The following is a 20908-nucleotide window of genomic DNA, read 5'->3' on the forward strand; positions in this document are numbered from 1 at the left end:
ATGTCTTGAACTTTCTTGATTCTTTATAAAACTCCAAGACCCTCCATAAAAATATTCAATTCTTATGATATTTCTCATCCCATGAGTCTTACAAGGCATTCTACAAGAATTTTTGTGATTATGAAAAAAAAAAATCTATCTTAAAAACTAATCAAGCTTAATCATTTCTTGATGATCTTTTATGATTATGAACTATGCAATCATCTCAAATGTAAATTTTATGATACCACAATATATTTTTTTGACTATGAATTATGATATGATATATGATTCTCATGAATGCAAGTTATGATACTTGAATTCTAAATTTTATGATATGATGGCATGAACTCAAGTTATGAATTATAATCCTTAAATTTTATGAACATGAGCCATCAGGCTAATCGATGAACACATATGCTAAGGGAGTTAAATGGTTAACCGAGAGGGCATGAGTCTAAACAACGAATTTCTGAAGCTATGTTTGTTGACGTAGGTTAAGGATTGTATCGTTAGTTTGGGCGACTCTTTATTATGTCCCTGGTATATGAGCTAGTTAGGGAATGCATGTCTCGCACCCGACAAGGTATAAAATGGCTTAGCTGATTGGACCAAAATCAGACTTCATATCTTCACATGGTGGTTTGTGTCGGTTATACTATTAAATTCTCATAATGAACTAAAATATGATAAAAGACTCAATACTAAGACAACATAAACGGTTTCAATCTCTTAACCCTTCTATGTTATGAATATGATTTTGTTGGTTGTTCTTGTTTATCTTTGATACGTGTGTTCATGTTTCATTCTATCATTTAACATACAATACTATTTCACATATACTTACGTATCTTTGTAGGGGTGCTGCATCTTTTATTGGTGCAGATTCAGATACGCAGACACAATTAGGCAACGTCGCTAGGTTCTATGTTCTCTGTTTTTGGCAAGCCCCTCTCGGTTCCTAGGGGCTTAGTATTCATGAGTTTTAGTATTTCATGGTAGTTTGCTAAAGGTATATGTCCTTGTCTCCATAGACATTACTCAATCATATACTCATATTATTAGAGGTTTCATAGATAAATTAAATAATCAGTTATGTATTTTGACCTTGACCTTCGTATCACTTTATGAAATTTAGATTCTTCTTTTATAACACTTGTTTCTTTTTACTTTTAAACTATTTTTTCGTTTATGTTTAGATATATGTTCCTATTTTATGTCATGTTATGAGGTCACATATGTCCTTCAACATTCAATAGTTAGTTCAAATGTCTTTAATTTAACTTGAGCCTCCAAATTACCTAATTTTAGTTAGTTGATTAATAAGTGGAAAAAGTGGAGAAAATCATGTTGGGAGCGTCATCTCCGAATGGGCCCTGTAGAGTGCGATCTGAATTTAGTCGAAGCTCCAATGTGGGCTTCGGATATCGAGTGGGAAAACAAATAAAAAGTGGAAAAAGATCAAATATATCCTTAAAATATGCAAATTTGAGCAGATATCCCCTTTGTTAATTAATATGAAAAAGAACTTTCGTCAAGCGAGGTTGCGTGCCTAAGGATAACACTTAGCTATGACAAAATTAAACATTCTACTCCATATAAATCGTCTTTTAGAACATTGATTAAACAATTTAGCAGTACAGATTAGGGGTGCTGATCGTGTGGATACAATTTTGCTTAATGGTTTGGCCTATAGGATATCGATTTTTAAATTTGCTAATCCACTAGCCAATCAATAAGATATCGGTTGGTTTTATCGGACAGTTATTGGACGGTGTATCGACTAACCTCTACTTTTTTTTCCATGAATGTTAAAAAAAGGACTTCTTTTCACTATTTTAAATGCAGTTAAATTATAAAATTCTTCTATATTGCAAAAAAATATAGAATAGTAGTAATATAATAGTTAATACAATAGAAAAGTATATAGGTTTTTCAGTTTTTGGCTTTACGATTTTAGGACTAACAATATATAATATATTGTGGCAAAATATTAAACGAGGCTAATATATCTAAGATAAAAGTGTAAGTATGGTAAGTCTTAACGGTTAACGGTTTATTCGATAAGGAAATTCAATAATCCTCCCTCACACCAATCGTTTATTTGATAAGTCAATACCAATAAGCCAATAAATTAATTTTGCGATTGACTTATAAGTTAGGGTTCAATTTTGAACACCCCTAGTACAAATTCTTGTTATTGCCATACGCAACGATTGATTTATTTTTAAACAAAAAAAATGGACTCTTTTGCAAAGCCAAATTTAGACTTATCGAAGAACTTCTTCATTTGTAACAAGAATAACAAATAGAGAAAATTAAACAAGACAAAGAAATGGTAATTAAATTAAACTTGGTGGTCACATACTCACATTATTTAATCTTGTGAATTTGAACGTAAATTGGCTATGAAATCTCAATCTGATTCTCTTGAACAAAGAATAATATTTGATCAATTATACATTAGCGTAAAACTCATATGTCGTAAATTTAGACGAATTCAGTAACTTTTATTATATAGAATTCAAAAAATAAGTATACATAATTAATTACGAAACCAATTACTAATTAAGACAAGTGATGACAAATTCAGAATTTATAAACTTTAAATAATGTTTACGTCTCTATTAGTTTTGGCTGTAGTACAAATAAGTTCTCTTATTAGAAAATGCAGAAGTCATAAGCACTTTGGAGAAACCATTGTATTTGTTGTCTTTTTTTGCTAAGCAAATCTCTGCTATTTTATTGAACATTTCATGCTTCTTTATAAAAGGTTGAGCTGCGTATTCCTCAATAGCCATCCACTGCAAATATTACAAAAGAATAAAATTATTCAATAATTAAGAAATCTTTTTTTGGCATTAATAAAACTTAAATTATAGTTTATTAATAATCAAACTAATAAAAATCCAATCATACTTAATTTTACCTACTAAATGTCCCTACTAAAAATATCAAACTAATGAAAATTTGCTATCACTAAATTTTACTTATAAAGTCATATAACTAATTTTTGCCGCAATAAAGTCACTAAACTTTATGTGTGGTGTACGTAGTAGAGCCACGACTATTAATCACTATATTATAAGATACTATCCACAATCATCATTACTAGTCAATATCATTCCAAATCGACACACATAATCACCATCGTTAGTCATTACCATCACAAATTTCCACATAAGTTTTTTCAAATATTTCATTGATAAAATATTAGATCAACTTAATATTTTATTTGAATATTATATTTATTATATTTTAACTAAAGACAATTTTTTTACATTCAGATATTGAGAAAACAAATAGTGTTAACTATTTGGTATTAAGTTCTTAATGCAATATACATTTTAATATATGTATATGTATATTCATATTTAGAATTCTAAATCGTAATGTACATCTTAATAATCAAATATTCACTCAAATTCAAACGTATCAATCTTATAAAAAGAAATAAGGCCTACATACACACCTGCGCTCCCTCGATTTCAGAATCTTGCTTCTGGATGTTATAAGCGAGTGGTTTTAGCATGCAAACAAAGAATAAATCCGATTTCCCAAAGAATGATTTATGACTTTGCCTGTAATAATACAAATAATAATTTTTAGTCATATAAATAATTATTTAAATAAAGAAAATGAAATAATTATGAAATCACAATATCCTTAATTAAAAAATGTTCATATATTAAAGAATTAAAAGGCACATGAGATTAATTAATTACCTGAATGCAAGTAGCTCTACAAATTCTGCTTTGATCTGATGAAATTCATGATAAAACCAAAAATTATTACTAATTAAATAAAAGATGAAATTATAAGTAATTGTTAGAAACTTAATTAATTAATTGTATTGAACTTACTCCAGCTTCTTCATGTACTTCTCTTATAGCAGCATCACATATATCCTCCCCCTGTTGTTTGGAAATAACTAATTAAGTTTATTTCATTATTAGAATTAATTTGTTGCAATGTAAATATTACCGTCCTCCATCTCAATTTATATGATATTGCTTGACTTGACACAAAGTTTTAAAAAACAAATTAAATTTTATGGTCTAAAATAAGTTGTAAATATTTGTGTGACTATAAATTATTTTATTGAGAGATCAGTTGGTAGCTGGTTAGAGTAGCTATGTATGTATTAGTAATATATGAATTAGTGATGAGGAAATTTGTATATTACTTTATGCATGAATTAGTTATTCACGTATTAGTTATTTCATCTTATATCTTGCATAAAATTGTAGATAGATTCTCGCATAACTTATATATGTATTAGTTATTCAGGTTTCAAAATTGCAAATCAAATACTATAGTAATAATTTTATATATAGTCCTAACCAACTATGTACCAAACATGGTATTACTTATGCATGATCAAATACATGTATTACTCCTAATAATATAAAAGTAAGTCATATAAATTACGACAAAGATAGATAGAGAGTAAAGGTTCGAAATAGTGGTGATGATAATTCATAATTACCTCATCAACAACCCCAGTAGGCAGTTTCCACACCCCTGTGCCCTTGAATGTCCCATTTTTTTCTTGGACTACTAATACCTGTGCAAATATTATTAACATATGTCATGTTAATATAATATGGTTTGAAAGTAGTATTATGTCCCATATATCAATTTATGTAACGATGTTTAATTAACTGGGTGCATAACGGTATTTGACTTTGACATGTACATATGTAATTTTGTGATTTTAAATATGTCGAGATACATACCTCTCCATTATCATTAATAACAAGAGCCCCAATACCAACTCTGTGAGAAGCATTTGCAGGAATAGTATGAGGAGTTTGAGGAATCCAATACACCAACATCAAGTATGTTGCCTCTGCATGATGATACCAAAATCCTTCCTGCACACCAATAAAATATACACAAATTAAGTTATCAATTTTTAATATTTTTTTGTCTCGATTTATGTAATTTTTAAAAAAAGTTAGAGTTAATTTAACGTATTTTAAAACTAATTAAGATTAGATCAACTCAAAAAGTCCTAAATATATTGAATTTTGAAAAAGTAAAAAGTATCACATAAATTAATATGAACAAGACCAGAGATAGTAGTATATTGGTGTTGTGAGTTAATAAATTAAATTTTGTTTAGTAGGTTGGCATTCACGTACCTTGACTGCATCGTTAACTAGGTGGGCATATTCTATATGCAATTTAATCCAAACACCCTTCTTTCCCTGAAACAAAAAATTATATACTCTCACTTTAATTTTACCAAAGGTATATATCTTATAATTTTAAGCATATTATAACTATAGAAAACGTAAAATAGAAGGTTTAATAAGAATCAATAACTTTTACTTTTTTTAATAATTATTATTTTTGGCCGTGTGATATGTTTAACATCACAACATTAGAGGGTATTTTTCGTATATTTTACATAACTTTAATTTTGATTCACAAGATTGGAAAGTTTTACTTACTCTTTTTAAACTTTGTATCAAGTTAAACTAGATCATTCTTTTTAGAACGGAGGAATACCTGATTCGTCCATTGTGAAATGGATGCCCTAAGCATAGCAATGAATTTGATAGAATCCATTGACTCCTTGATATGTACATTCATGCCTCCATATGCATCTTCATCAGCCTCAAATACTTGTCTATTTTCCTCCATAACTCCTTCAAATATTGTTGAATTTCTTTCAACAACTTGCCTATGAATTTTATCAAATGGAGAACCTAACAAGCTTTATATATATAGAAAAATAATTATTATTATATTACCATCTGTTGACCACTATTATTTATCCTGGTGAGAAATAAATTAAAAGCATTGGATATAAATATAATAGTAACAATTAGCCATCAAAATGAGAAGCGGTCTTACAAGTTGATCAACTAATTTTGACCCAACTTTTATTTTCAAAGGGGAAAAGTCAAAAACGACGTTAAGTTAGATAAAATTGAACAAAAATATATATGTCATTAATAGTTTGATTTATTACTTAATTTGATGAAAAATGTCATTTTTCTAATAAATATATAGTTATTATTTTCTGGCTAAACATATTTTTTTTACATCCTGTTAATATGCTTTAAACTTGAATCAAATACTTAGATGAGTACAATCAGTGGCAGCTCTAGAGCTTTGAAAAAAAGAGGCAATTGCCTTAGCCCCAAAATTTGAGGGGCCTCATTTTTTAAAAAAATTAATAGGTTATAAGTATTTTTGTCAAAAAAACATATTGAGTAGTATTTGTAGAAAATTAAAAAAAAAATCATAAAAGAGCAAAGAAGTAATAGAAGTTTGACAAATTATGAATACTATGATTCAAGAAAAGCTTAAATAATTGGCTATAATAAATTTTATAAAAGATATATATTCGAATTTAAGACCTCTATTCGAATTTAGCTTTAGGCCACCAATTTATTAAAGCCGCCCATAAGTACAATACCCAAAAAGTATTCCAAAAGAGAATGGAGGAAACTCATATGACAGTTTTGACTTTTGAGACGTAAGCTAACACGTTGTTCGATGAAAGACAAATTTTATATACACTTAGATATCGGAGCCCGTGCTAGCACGGGCCCATTATATATCATTTTTTGTTTCAATTATGTGACAAAGACAAAATTAAAGAGTTAATCAAACTTTAATATTAATTTAAAATAGTTTAAATTTTTAATTATTGTTAACTATGGTAAAAAAAAAAATTATGTCTTTTAACATTCTAAATTGCTAATTATTGTTGTATGATTTGTAATATCTTTTATGCAATTTTGAAATAATAGAAGTTATTTCTTCTTTCTCAATTTATTTGGTACTAATAAAATTTAGAGATTCAACAAATTTTTTTGTCTTTAAAATATTCTATTGTTAATTACTGTAAATTATTGTACTTTCTAGTAATTTTCAAATAATATATATTATTTCATTTGTCCAATTTATGTGTCACCGATAAAATTACGCATCTTAATCAAATCTTTTACATATGTTTATATCTTTTGAATATTTAAGTAAATAATTATTGTGATTTATAATATTTTATACAATTATTTTAAAAAAAATAAACAACAAACAAAACGAATTTATCATAGGAAAATTACCAAAGCATCCTTGAATACATCAATAATGGGTCCCACTTTTGTTTAAAAAAATATGCATATTGGGAGGATATTTTTGTCCAAAGTGAAAATAAAATAAGTATAAAGCATTAAAGTCTTTTAAAATTTAAAATTGTTAATTTTTATTGTATGATTTGTAATACTTTTACGTCATTTTCAAATAATAGAGGTCATTTCTTCTTTCTCAATTTATGTAGTACTCCCTCCGTCCCATTTTATGTGAGGTACTTTGACTCGGCACGAAGTTTAAGAAAGAAAGGAAGACTTTTAAAACTTGTGGTCCAAAATGAATGATAGAAATTTGTGTGGCTGTAAATCATTTCATTAAGGGTAAAATAGACATTTTATAGTCAAATTGTTACTTAATATAAAAATGTGTCATTCTTTTTGTGACTGACTAAAAAGGAAAGTAAGTCACATAAATTGGGACCGAGGGAGTACTAAATTTTTTTTGAGATTCAAACAAGTTTTTTTGTCTTTGAAATATTTCTAGCTGTTAATTACTGTAATTTATAGTACTTTCTAAGAAATTTTCAAATAATATATATTATTTCATTTGTCCCAATTTATGTGTCACCGGTAAAATTTGAAGAGTCAATCAGATCTTTTATATATTTTTATAACTTTTAAATATTTAAGTAATTAATTATCGTGATTCATAATATTTTATACAATTATTTAGTATAGTAAAAGAAATTTAAAAGAAACAAACAAAACGAATTCATCATAGGAAATTACCAAAACATCCTTCAATACATCAATAATGGGTCCGACTTTTTGTTTTTAAGAAATTGCACATTCGAAGGATATTTTTGTCCAAAGTGAAAATATTGTGTAAAAAATGTGTATTTATTGTGATTTTGAATGTTTTGTGGGGTAATAGGACGCATGCAAAGTTAAGGTGTCTTTTTGAAAATCTGAGACAACTTCAAGTATCACTTAATGTTTTTTCTCAAAATCTAATTTACTTTCGTAAACTATGTGTCAGATCAAAATCGGATTAACAAATTTAAAAGAAATGAGTAATAAATAGCTCATACAATGACATATTTATTATTTAACTAAATAATAAATATGTAACTAAAAATCTTGTTAGCTTTTGGTTGAAAGCTAACAAGATAGTTACAATGATAGTTGCATTGTGACTTATTATATATAGAATATATATATACTAGATGAGAATGCCCGTGCTATGCACAGGCCCAACACTATAGTCTATATATTTTAGCTCAAGTGACCACAATAACTGTAGTTCTAATTTAGAGAGATAATAACAAAAGTACAAGACTTTGAAATAACTTTGAACTATGCATGGGCCCAACACTATAGTCTACAAATTTTAGCTCAAGTGACCACAATAAATGTAATTCCAATATAGAGAGATAATAACAAGAGTACAAGACTTTGGAATAACTTCGAACTATGCACGGGCCCAATACTATAGTCTACAAATTTTATCTCAAGTGACCACAATAAATGTAATTCTAATTTAGAGAGATAATAACAAGAGTACAAGACTTTAAAATAACTTTGAAAATATGGTTATATTAAAATAACAATGGCAATAGATACAAAGTAAAAATAAATAAATAAAAATTGATCAACTTTTCCAACTATAATGATGGTGAAAATTCTCAATGCTTAACTCTAGATCTAAATGGTACATATAAAATCTAAATTACCAAAAAGTGAAGATACAATAATAAATTTTGAAAATTCATCTGCCAAGTCATTTGTTCTCCTTCTCATGGACAAATGGTATGCATTAGCACGTATCTCAGTTTCAGTAATTTTGCAACTACTATCCTGATTGTTAATGCACTTAAAGATGTATGTACTACATATTATTTTCCATATCCAACACCCAACCTTCACATGAGATGTTTCAACTTATTGATAGGCTTAAGTCATATGCGGCCCCTTGAAGTTGTTCGTATATTTTATTTGAACACCTCAACCTATCTTTGTTTCTATTGAACACTTTATTTGTTCAAAAATCATTCCTATTAGACACAAAATGCTGACATGTCAAAAAACGTGTACTACACTCTTTTTGGGCGCATCAAATTATTGAAATAATTTTTTTTTCTTTTTTTACTGATTTATATACAAAAATTAATAAAAAAGGAAAAAAATAATTTCCTTTGAATCTACTCCCTCTGCCATTCTCATCTATCATTTCCATAATCTTTTGTACACATACACACCCCACCCCACCCCCTCCACCTATCTTCTTCTTCTTCTTCTTCCCTTTTTATAATTTTTTATGTAGATCTGCATATTCAATATTCCGGTAAAACTCCATTTAATCTGGTGAAATAAATATGAATTAATTTTTTCGGATAAAAGTTTGTTTTTATCTAGTATAATTGTGATAAATAATTACAAATGGAAAGAAGATAAAGGCAATGAATAGAAGGTTTTGATGCTATTAAAATGAAAAAGAATTGGTATTTAGCTTGGGTAGATGGTGTATTATATTGCTGACATTGATGAAAGGAGTAAGATTCGATGGAGGAAAAAAACATGTGAATTGATCAATGGAGGAGAAAGAAGAGATCAAATGATGGTTTACTGGGATGCCGGTGCCGATAGAAGGGCGATGGAAGAGGGATATGGGTTTTGAAGAAGAAGACGCGGGTGGGGAGGGTAATTCAAAAGAATAAATTTTATTTTCTTAAAAAAACATTTTGGATTATTTAAATAGATCTTTTTAAAAAGTTGGATACAATGCCACGTGTCATCATTTTATTGGTATGTTTATTATGTACAAGCGTTTGAAATACACGCATCTTAATATTTTAATTGATTGTCATTTTATGTTAAATAGGTATTTATTTCATAAGGTTAAAGTGTTCAATAGGAACAAATATAGGTTGAGGTGTTCAAATGAAATATGCAGACAACTTTAAGGGGTTACATATGACTTAAGCCTAAATATTAATTCACATGTAAAATGTAATGACCCTAAATGTCATTTTTGGAAATTTTCATAAAATGACCGTTTTACCCCTCCCGATAGTTGCCCCGAGTCCTAATTGTTGTATTTTCGAAGTTGGTTTGAAGGAAAATTGATGAAAAGTTGAGTTTTTAAGAGTTAAAGTTTGGTTAAAAGTGCTATTTCGAGTCATTTGGAGTTTCGAGACTCGAATCGAATTTCCGTCGATTCCAGCAGTTTTAGAATGTCGAAACGGGTCTATGTGAATTTACGGAGTCGAATTTGGAGTTAAAACGAAGATTTGAGGTCATAAGTTGCAAAAATTGTGNCAACTGAATTATATTCTATGTTGCTTAGACTCATCAACAGGTGTGTGTCATTTGGAGAATCTGACACGCATGTGGCATAGAAAGTGAAAAGTTCTCGCAACTTAGACTGAACCAAAGCATGATAAGAATTATACTAACACCAAAAGTTGAAAGAAAAAAATTAATGAAATACACAAGTGACAACTGAATAAAAATCATTGAAGCTGAGTGTCAGAGCAAATAGAAATCAACAAAGAGACTACATTGATTTTTGCGGCAAACAAACAAGAGTGTAGAAGAATATAATGAAACTTCAAAAATTCTCCCATCTCTTCACTCTTCTATATACTAAATAAATATTGATTGATATGTAAATTGAATATGATTGGCAGCTATCACAAACAAAAGTCAAAAACTACTTAGTGAACATAACATATATATTTGCATTATCAAACTTCAATCGGATACATACCTTAGAATATGATTGACAGATATCACAAACAAAAGTCAAAAACAACTTAGGTGAACATAATAAATAGTTACATTATCAAACTTCAATCGAATACATATAAATAATTTTCTAGAACACAACAAAAATCAAACAGTCTAATGAACATTTCATTTAAATTTTCTAGATATAAATAATTTTTACATTTTTTTAAATTCTGTATAGAATTTTTTTTGTATAGAGAGTATTCCTTATGTTTAAAAGTGAATGGTTGACTTTGAAATGCTATGAGTGATCCTTTGGGGTTGTCCAGTGGTTTGGGCTTGACTTTCATGCCGAGGTCTCAAGTTCAAAATTCCGTACCGGCAATATCAAGGAGTTTGCCTTATAGATCGTGCTCGTCGCACCGGACTTGTCTAGTGCGTATTATTTTTACCTACCTTTGTGATATGTCTATATTAACAAACGTGATAATATTAATCATATAGAGCTATTAGCGCTCTCTTTAGCAGTCTTTTTGGAAAAAGTTATATGATACAAAATAGCATTTTCATTACTATGTAATAAGTGAAAAAAGTTCATAATATTTTCATCACATTTAACAAACCACATTACAATGTATGATCGTACAAACTTCTTTACTCTCTGCAAATCATATAAAATTGAATGAGCATCAATTGTTGTATTAGATAAGAAAAAGAAGAAACTTGTCATATTTTTCGAGTTTAATTTTTTATAATGATAATCTAGAGTTGTCTAAGTCTTTGATTGGAACTATACAATCCAATTGTAACCTATTTTCTTTTGTGCTTGAAAAATCTTCATTTAGTTTTATTATGCGATAAAAAAGTTAAGAATTAAGGAAATAAACATCCAATGTAATGGTATGTTCTGCCCTTAAGCAAATGCACTCCTACTTAGTACTTACTTTAAATTTTTCTTCCATTAGTCAGGATAGACACTTTATAACTTATTTAATCGCTAAATTTATGAAAATGTACGTACGATTTGAAAGCAAATATCAAATATTATACAACTGACAACTTGGAGCAAAAAATTAAGAGAGAAATGAGAATCATACCTTAAATTGTAAAAAGAGAGCTAAAAGTTTTCTTGAAAGAGAGCCAATAAAGCCAAAAAAAAAATGGAGGTTTGAGTTGTATTTGTCAGTGGAAGAAAGTACAGAAATGAATGCTTCGCGAACAATGTGGAGTATTTTTTTTAGTCTGAAATGACCAATATACCCTTGGTCGTCATGCTCTTCATGTTTCTATATAATAGAAATATATATATTCTCTTATATATAAGCCAACAACACTAGGGACTATCACATCATAAAAGAATTGTACCAAAAGTAATCTAAATGGTACATTATATTACTGAGTTTTGGCTAAAAATATCCTTAAACTATACCCCAAAATTACATCCTTAAATTATTCTTTTTAACAAAAAACATCCTCCAAGTATTTAAAACTTAACCGCTTTCATCCCTCTATTAAAATTTGTCAAAAAATTAGCGAATTCCACACAAAAACATATGCAATTCGTATTATTCTCATAAAAAAATCTATTATATTATTACCGGTTGGAAAAAGCATAAAAAAATAACAATAAAAATTTGAGACTCGTGTTTGCTGTTAAAAAAAACAATGTTAGAACGGTGTAATTCTACGAGGAGACATGATCTGCTCTTCTCCTTTACCAACTGAATGGAGTTGGAACTTAATTTCACACAATCCTCACCTTGCAAAGTGAAAATGTCGTTAAAACAATAATTTTTTGGGGCAAATTGATAATTGAGGTGATAAAGATTCAGCTAATTTTGATCTTTAGTACTCAAATTTCATTTTTCATTATTAGAAGTAAAAGTCTCCAAACGACACCACTTTTTGTAGATTCAATGAAAACAAAACATTTCCATTGATAATTCTTTGATATCAAATCAAATGAAAAGTAAATAAAAATAAAATTGTTCATTAAAAGGAAGACAATGTAAAATGTTGTTACTAAAAAAAATTATAATATTATTTTAGATGTATGTAGAATGAACAAAATTGATTTATTGGGGTGATTTAGAGAGTTTAATTTGTTGAGAGTAGTGTGAACCATACATGATGTTGTGAAGAATTTGTTAATTTTTGATAAATTTTAACAAAAGGATGAAAGTTGTAAAATTTTAAATAATTCAAGGATGTTTTCTGTTAAAAAAATAGTAAAAGGATGTAGTTTAAGTTGAGAATATAGATTAAGGACGTTTTTGACCAAAAACTCATATTTCTGCTTACTCCTTTCCATGAAAACACATGTCAGCACCACTATGAAGCATGTGTACTAATTGCACAAAAAGTAGCTCCAGCCCTCCCTGCTTCACAACTGTGCAAAACCAAAGTTCAATTCCTCTCCGACCCTCAAAGACTTCGTCGAGTTGCCGGAGGTTTCATCAGAGTGGTGAAAATCGGTTGACTCCGTCTTTCTCCAGAGAAAATTGGTGAAGACATTGCAAAGAAAACTGTAAAGAATAGGAAGGGTTTTCAGGTAACCGTGCAAAATCGTCTATTTTATATGAATTTTGACTTCTCCCCCTTTATCCCTCGTGGTCAGAATTAACTACAGAGGATGGCGGTGACAAGCCAAGTCTTGATGCCGACGAGTTCATTTACCTTTTGCACTGGTCGTTTCTCTTTTGCTATATTTATTGTTTACATGTTAGATCCATATGTGTATATGTGTTGTTGCATGTTGGTAAATTATGTACTAATTAGAGAAATTAATATTTTAACTTTAGGTTTAAAGTTGTGGTTTTTTAGAAATTGGGGGATTTTAGAATCAAACCGATCTCTAAACTACATATAGTCTTATTTAGAGTTCAGAGGCAACAAATGGACGAAAACTACTATGAAACTACTTGATAGAGCTACGAATGACTCATTTAGCGAGGTAATGAATTGAATTTTCACTTTATCAGAAAAGGGGCAGTTTTTATCTTTCGTACTGATGGTCATTATATTTCATTAATTAGGATATCAATTTTTGGTTTTTAATTCTCCTTTATTCTCTCTGTTGACGGTTGTAAAATTATAGTTTGTTTGAACAATACATGATGATCAAATCTCCACTTTTTCATTTTTACAATTCGTTAACTACATTCTACGTATAATACAACTGTGACGCTGAGTTGTGTTGTTTTGATTGTTGAACATATTGATCTCATTTGCTATATTCATGGTTTTCTTTGATTTTTGCAGGTTTTATGACTTTTGATGAGCAACAAATGTCGTTGGATTGTAAGTAGCTATACATTTCCTTCTCCTTTAATATATTTCATTTCACTAGCTTATTGTAGGGATGGTCTGGATGAGTTGTTTGAGCTTAACGTCCTCTTTTTTTGTTCGTTTTTCTCCGTGTTATGGTTCTTCTGTGTGCTTCTATGTTTGGGTGCATTTTTTTAATAGCAACTGTACTTTTTATTTTTATTTTTTTCACAGTTCATAATTATATGTCGTGTTTAGGGTCAAACGAAAACAGTTTCTGTACCTTCTCAAGTTATGGATAAGGTTGTGTACACCATCTTTCCTACACCTCACTTGTGGAAGACCTAGCAAAGTACAAAATATAAATGAAGCACAAGATCAATAGGTTATTCCAATGGTTAGGATTAATGTTCATTTTGTTTTGCTACAATTATATCAAGTATGTTGTTTGCTAGGAGTCCTTTTAGTTCATTACTGATTTGTATTTCGGTTGGAAATATAGGAAACCGTTTTAATAGAGTACCTTAATCATTATTTGAGTATTGGAATAAAACTGCCCCAAATGGAACAATATGTATATTTAGTGTTCATATAGCCCATCTCAATTGGTTTAGGTTTGAAGCATAGTTTTTTTAATTTGTTGATCACAATTTTCTGTGCATAATAGTTTATTTTTCCTGAACAAAGTAGGATCATTTTGTCATCATGTTTTCTAGGTTCATCGTTTCCATAACAACTTCTTCTTTTCCTTTGCAATGTCGGATCTTTTTGGACTTCTCTCATTTGTTATCCGCTTATTGTTCTGCTACAAGTTCTAGCTACAATGGATTTATGTGACAGAGACAGTACTCCTAAAAATGTAGTTTATATGCATTTTATAAGTTGTTTAACTTTTGACTAATATAAGGTGTATGATGCTATACATACATAAATAAATATGACAGATTTAAATATTTTCTTTGAACACAAAGGTCATATTTAGCTGGAGTTAGTGCCTAAGGTAGCTATTTCTACTGGTACAATTAGCTAAGTCGAAGGATATTAATGGAGAAATTTCTTGAGGTATGATAGAATACATGAAGATGGATTAACACCCACATTTTTCATGCCTCTTACAAATTATTATGGGCTATATCAAAGAAGAAAGAAAAGTAATGATTTCAATGGGTTCATACGTTCTATATAAAAGGAAACTCTATAGACACGTAAGAAAGCGAGTTGGGTAGTTAGGAAAATATTGGATGCAAGCTCTTCGTTGGCTACGGGAATCCCCTGCCATACTGCCCTTGACAATTTCGTTGATAAAGGTCATGTGGCTGTCAAAAGTTGTTAGTAACAGATCGCCCAAAAACACTATCCTAGGATTCCTGTATACTGTCGTTGTCTACCATACTTGGATGGAGAAAAACAAACGCAGGTTCCAACCATAATGTAGAGCACCAACTGTAGTTCTGAAAGAGATACATATAGCTGGACAAACGTGTAGTTAGTAATAGTTAGCGTCTTTTCGTATAGATGAAAGCAATAGTAATGGTCTCAATTCTTAGACCTTGAGTTCAAAAGGACTACCTGTATATATTTGCAATTTGGTTGAATAAAATTTTATCTTTTGACGAAAAATAAAAAGAAAGAAAAGAAAACTAACAAGGTTCGCGTAGTCTGATATGTGGAGTTTGTGGACTTATCATTCTTCTTCACTCATTCAGCATTGGATTTACATGTTTTGGTTAAGTTCTTGATGAGTTTTTTTTTATGTTCTTCCGTCTTTCAGATTGTTAAGTTTTTCTACTAGATCTGTGATAATTGTGTTGATAATGCACCAAATTTATTGGCAAATTATTAGAAGAGAATGTAAAAATTGACTCCCTAATAAATAATGTTGAGATTTAATGCACTGAAATATTCTACAAAATAAAATTATATATATATTTCCTCTTTTATTTAGTTTCTCTTATGCAATATTGTTTTTCAGAATGTCATATCTGTTAACTCCCTATAATGTCCTTTGATTGAATTTATATGAATTATATTAACTCAACTGACTGTCTTTTTTATACTTCCCTATAAGATAAGAAAAATTATGATGATTTTCAAGTATTTAACATAAATATGAGGACTTTAAGAGCCTATTTGGATTGTGACTTATTTCAAATCTTTTCAAGTCAAAATTACTTTTAAACATTTTTGAAGTATTTCGATAAAATAAAGTAGTGCTTATAAGGAAGCCTGTTTGGATTGGCTTATTTTAAGTCAAAATTACTTTTAAGTAGTTTTGAAGTATTTCGATAAAATAAAGAAATGCTTATAAGCATTTATTTTTAAGTCAAAATAACAAAAACAAGCCAAAAATTATAAGTTAAAATTTTTAACTGATGACTTTTGGCTTATGGATCATAAGTCAAGAGCCAATCCAAAGTTTGTTTTTGTGTTCCCTATGACTGATAAGATTTATGTAATTGGTCGATCTATGTCAAGAGCTATGATATGTCAATCAATCTATCTATTTCATAGATTTTGATCAGCCACAATACTACTACCAAAGAAAAATGTGTTTGTAGTTTTTCTATCTATAAGAAGCTCATATAATCATGTGTGAAATTTACCATAAAGTTTACATAAAAATGTAGCTGATAACTAAATTTGTGTATTTTGTTTTTTTCTTATTTTGTTTGTGGCATTTATAATTTGACCTGACTGACTTTTCGGACAGATTCTACTTGAATCATTCTCTTCACAAGAATGAGTTTGATTTTGCTCATGGCATTAAGCAGATGAAGTGTTAGGATGGCTTCAAAAGTCAAAACTATGGATTAACTGAGTGGTATAAATGTTGCAAGTTTGAGCTTTCTTTCCAAACTAAGATAAGATTAATTGTAATAGGTTGTAGTGCTTTTACATTATTTTTACCAAGGAATTTCTCTATTTGTTCCGTTGATAACTTGATATTAACGTGTTCAATTTGCTTTTAGCAACTTCTAAATGCCTACTTTGTGATGCTCTTCTAGACACTATAACTCATAGCGAACCTGCATATTCTAATGCAACAGTTGTTGTCATTCTTTTAATTTTACTATATGCATTGATTGCAATCAAATTTGTTTTTTTTGTTGTTAGTCTGTTATATTAAATTGCTTTTTAGTTGTAACAACACTTTTTTTTTTTTTTTTTACTTTATTTTCAAAAAAAAGTGTTGTTACAACTAAAAAGGGAAAAATGAAGGATAAAACTGGGCTATTTTGAGGAGAACTAATATGATGATATCATGTAACTTTGGGAGCTTTCGTGTTCTCAAACATGTTTACTGCTATTATAATTTTGCAATGGTGCCAACTTGATGTTTATAATCTTGAGCTATGAGTTTCTCAATATTTAGCAGTATTAATCACCAACTTAAGTTGCGAAAAAAAAAGCCAGATAATGCGCACTTAATTGAGTTGCATATTGATTATCATAGATCTGACTTCCTGTAAACCTTGCAAATTAAGTGCTCTACCATCTTTTGATTCTATATATGAATATTCCTTTGAATGTATCATTTAACTATTTTTTGTAATGTAGGAATTCCTTAACCACTAGATTTTATCTGTATGCTAATCAAAACAAATTATGTGTGACAACATGTGGAAGTAGCTTCTCTTTTTATCATTTTGAGAAGTCTAGATAAGTATGTTATGGTGTATTTTATTATTAGTAAGAAGTTGTACTTGAAATGTTGCCTCTGCTCTTCTTTTTGAAAATGTATGGCCATGACCATGATGAGGGTGTGAAGAACTTGGCATTTGTTTATCCAAACAAATAATTTTATGTAGTTTCTTTTACTGGAATCTATAATGCCATGTAAATGTGATTCTTCTAAAAAAATGCTCACTGTATTTTTGAAAATACGTAGGATCTAATCAAATATTTCTTTGTTTTGAAGGATATTAAGCTCTTATGTACTCGACGTGTACCCTATCAGAAAGTAAATATCACACATTTTTAACAGAGGAAGAGAATCAGTTGGAGAATGCATTGTCTTATTTGTCATTGTTCAGGAGAATACATAACAATAACAAGAATGGTACTCTACTTTTAGGAAAATTTTGCAAGATAGATTTTAAAAATTCTACTTAAAATAAGAAAATGAAGGAACTGATTGCTTCCATGTGTGCAAGGCAGTGTTCATTAACATTCTTATATATGTGTGTAATTTTTTTGCCATTATCATGGCTTCTTCAAATACATGTCAAATAAATGTTGCTTCACAAGTTCAGTTTTTTTTTTTTTTTTAAATCCAATGTTACTACTGTTTTATTGTTTATAGTAGCCAATTCTTTTGTGTTGCTTCTTCTTTTGCTGAAATTGCGCACATGTCAATTATTTTTTAATTTTTTCAAAAACGATGTATAAGGTTCAGTTAAAAATGGCGAATTCACTCTTAATTCTACATTTTCAGCTATGAAGTTTCTCACTCCGGCATTCCCTCTTTCAGGTAAACAATGGAGAGAGAGGAAGAAGGCGTAGAAGAGTCAGGAGAAATGATTGCGGCGAGTCTGGGCTTAATTCATTTGATATGATTAGAATTTTTTGGTTGGCATAAAATCAGCAGTGATATCATTACTTCTATTTACTCAACTGGATTCTTATCAAGTAAAATGAGTGATGATATGTACAATTCAGAACATAAAACATGTTCTCTTGCAAGCACCAAATCAACACTCACTGAAGTCATGCACACAATTAATGAGCGAAGGGATAAGTAATCGACTGTGAAAGTTAGTTTGCCATGTTATGTTGTATACTTTTTATACAGTGTCGTTAAATTGCACAAGAAAGATTGATGTACCAACTTTTTAGAGAAAGAAGTCTGAGTTGATTTAGCCAAGAAGCTTGAGGAATTTGGAAAACCTATGTAGTAAAATTTGCAGGGAAACACAAGAAGACACTATTATTTGGCTTGTACTACTTGTGCATAATTTTTTTTTGAAGATTTGTATTTGCCCTTCCCTAACATTTCACACATATGATTTTTCACTCGGGTGAATCATACCATCATATAAGCTTATGCAATTTTAACTGTGTTTTTCATGAGCTATTTTTTTGCTCTTTTTTTATTACTTTGGTGCTATGATTTGTCACCAAATGACTATGCAAAGCATTCACTACATTAAATATAAAGTGTTGGGTACAGGCCCAATCATTATTATTTGAAAGAAAAAATCACACCATATACACATTTAAGAGACAATATTACGGGTTTTAAACTTACTCTTAAGAAATTCTTACTTATAACAGTTTGTTTATGGGTTATAACATATAATTAAATTTAACTTTATTTAAAAATCAATTACAATTTAATTTAATAAATGATTAATCTCTTTATATTTTTATATAATTAATTATTAATAGTTAATTAATTTGATTGCAGTTCCTTTTTTAAAATCGAAATTATCAGTTACACGAATTTAGGGATGTACATTGATTCGACTTCCTTGTTTACCGTTACACTCCAAACATCCCATACGCTAATCCCCTCCTCCTCCCACGCCTATTAGATTCTACACGCCACCACCCCACTACCCCACATTCACAACTGTGCATCCCATCTTTCCCACAACCCCACTACCCTAACTTCACAATCGTCCCTCTCGTTACGTTTCTCATCATCATCATATCTAAGAAAACGATTGCAACGCCTCGAAAGAGTCCTAAATTGGTTGAAGGAACTTCTACGAATGAAGTTCATTCTCCAACTTTCAATATATTAACTCAAACTCCGCCACCAAAAATTGTTGAAACTCCGGCAAAGGGTGATTCCTCTCAGTTGAAGGATCAAAAGGAGAAAAAAAATGAAGCAAAGAAAAGGGTCAGCCCGACAAATCAAAAGGGGAAGAAGAGGAAGGGGAAAATTGTTGAAACCCCTTCTGATTTTGATTTTGATTTTGTTAGTGAAAACGAAGCAAAGAAAAGGGTGAGCCCCACAAATCAAAAGGGGAAGAAGAGGAAGGGGAAAATTGTTGAAACCCCTTCTGATTCTGATTCTGTTAGTGAAATAAAAAAGAAAGAAACAAAAAAAGCAACAAATGTAGAAGTTGCTCAATCTTCCAAACCATCAACAAGAAGAACAACAAAAAAGAAGGAATCAGAAATCTCAATATCCAAAAAAGTCAAAAAAGTTGTTAGGGTAAGTACTATATTTAATTTATTTTCACATTAGTCAAACTAGTGATTTTTAATAAAAATATCACATTATGCTTATTGTTGTTTTCGAAACATTTGTTTGGGTGAAAATTGTATGAAATCTGAATAATATGTGTATGAATCTGGCATTAAAGTTTGATTGGTGGATATTGTATGAATTGTGGTATAATATTGGTATGCAAATGGTATGAATTGCGTATTAACATTGGTGTGATTATCTCTTAACTGTGTATACGGTATGAATTGTTAAATTGGTATGCAAATTGTATGAATTGTTAAATTAGTATGTTTTGTATGAATTTTGAATAATATTGATATGAAATTGGAATTTTTTCTATTAGGAAGGTTTCTTTTTCTATTTATACATTAATGTATTTAAAGTGTTAACATTGGTAAACAAATGGTATAAATTGATAATAAGTGTTGTTTTTACAATTATTTTTAGTGTAGTTAGAGAAATTTTTGAAAGTAGCTTGTTAAATGCCACAGTGAACATGAAGCTGGTATGATGTTTGAATAATATTGTGTGAATTTTTTTCAAATATGGTATAAGGTATTACTGAAATTTATGTATATGCATGTGTATGAAACATGAATAATATTTGTAGGAACATACTTTTATATATGTTTTATGAATGTTTATATGAAATTGATTTATTTTTTATTTAATTTATATGATATAAGTTTAATTATAACTACTT

The 20908-nt window shown here is 29.3% G+C and overlaps 1 protein-coding gene and 1 long non-coding RNA gene across 2 annotated transcripts; one reads left to right on the plus strand and one right to left on the minus strand.

Moving 5' to 3' along the window:
• Nucleotides 1-2564: 2564 nt before the first annotated feature.
• On the minus strand, nt 2565-5665 carry LOC125867889 (nudix hydrolase 2-like). Its single transcript, XM_049548484.1, has 8 exons — nt 5497-5665; nt 5127-5192; nt 4719-4856; nt 4469-4546; nt 3843-3893; nt 3705-3739; nt 3452-3560; nt 2565-2783 (listed from the first exon to the last, which is right to left on the minus strand). The coding sequence occupies exons 1-8, from the start codon at nt 5629-5631 to the stop codon at nt 2607-2609; spliced, it is 789 nt and encodes a 262-aa protein (XP_049404441.1). The 5' UTR covers nt 5632-5665; the 3' UTR covers nt 2565-2606.
• A 7438-nt stretch (nt 5666-13103) lies between these two features.
• LOC125867900 (uncharacterized) lies at nt 13104-19002 on the plus strand. Its single transcript, XR_007446682.1, has 3 exons — nt 13104-13311; nt 14022-14060; nt 18499-19002. It is a non-coding gene; the product is annotated as an uncharacterized LOC125867900 (long non-coding RNA).
• Nucleotides 19003-20908: the final 1906 nt, after the last annotated feature.

This window comes from Solanum stenotomum, chromosome 6, assembly GCF_019186545.1.
Source record: "Solanum stenotomum isolate F172 chromosome 6, ASM1918654v1, whole genome shotgun sequence".
Classification (NCBI taxonomy): Eukaryota; Viridiplantae; Streptophyta; class Magnoliopsida; order Solanales; family Solanaceae; genus Solanum; species Solanum stenotomum.

Bases quoted from the DNA above. Each gene is read 5' to 3' on its own strand.
- LOC125867889 (XM_049548484.1), bottom strand. From the start codon at position 5,631: ATGGAGGAAAATAGACAAGTATTTGAGGCTGATGAAGATGCATATGGA. The intron at 5,193-5,496 runs GTATTCCTCCGT...TTTTTGTTTCAG, and splicing joins TTTCACAATGGACGAATCAG to GGAAAGAAGGGTGTTTGGAT. The intron at 3,740-3,842 runs GTAAGTTCAATA...GAATTTCATCAG, and splicing joins AAGTACATGAAGAAGCTGGA to ATCAAAGCAGAATTTGTAGA.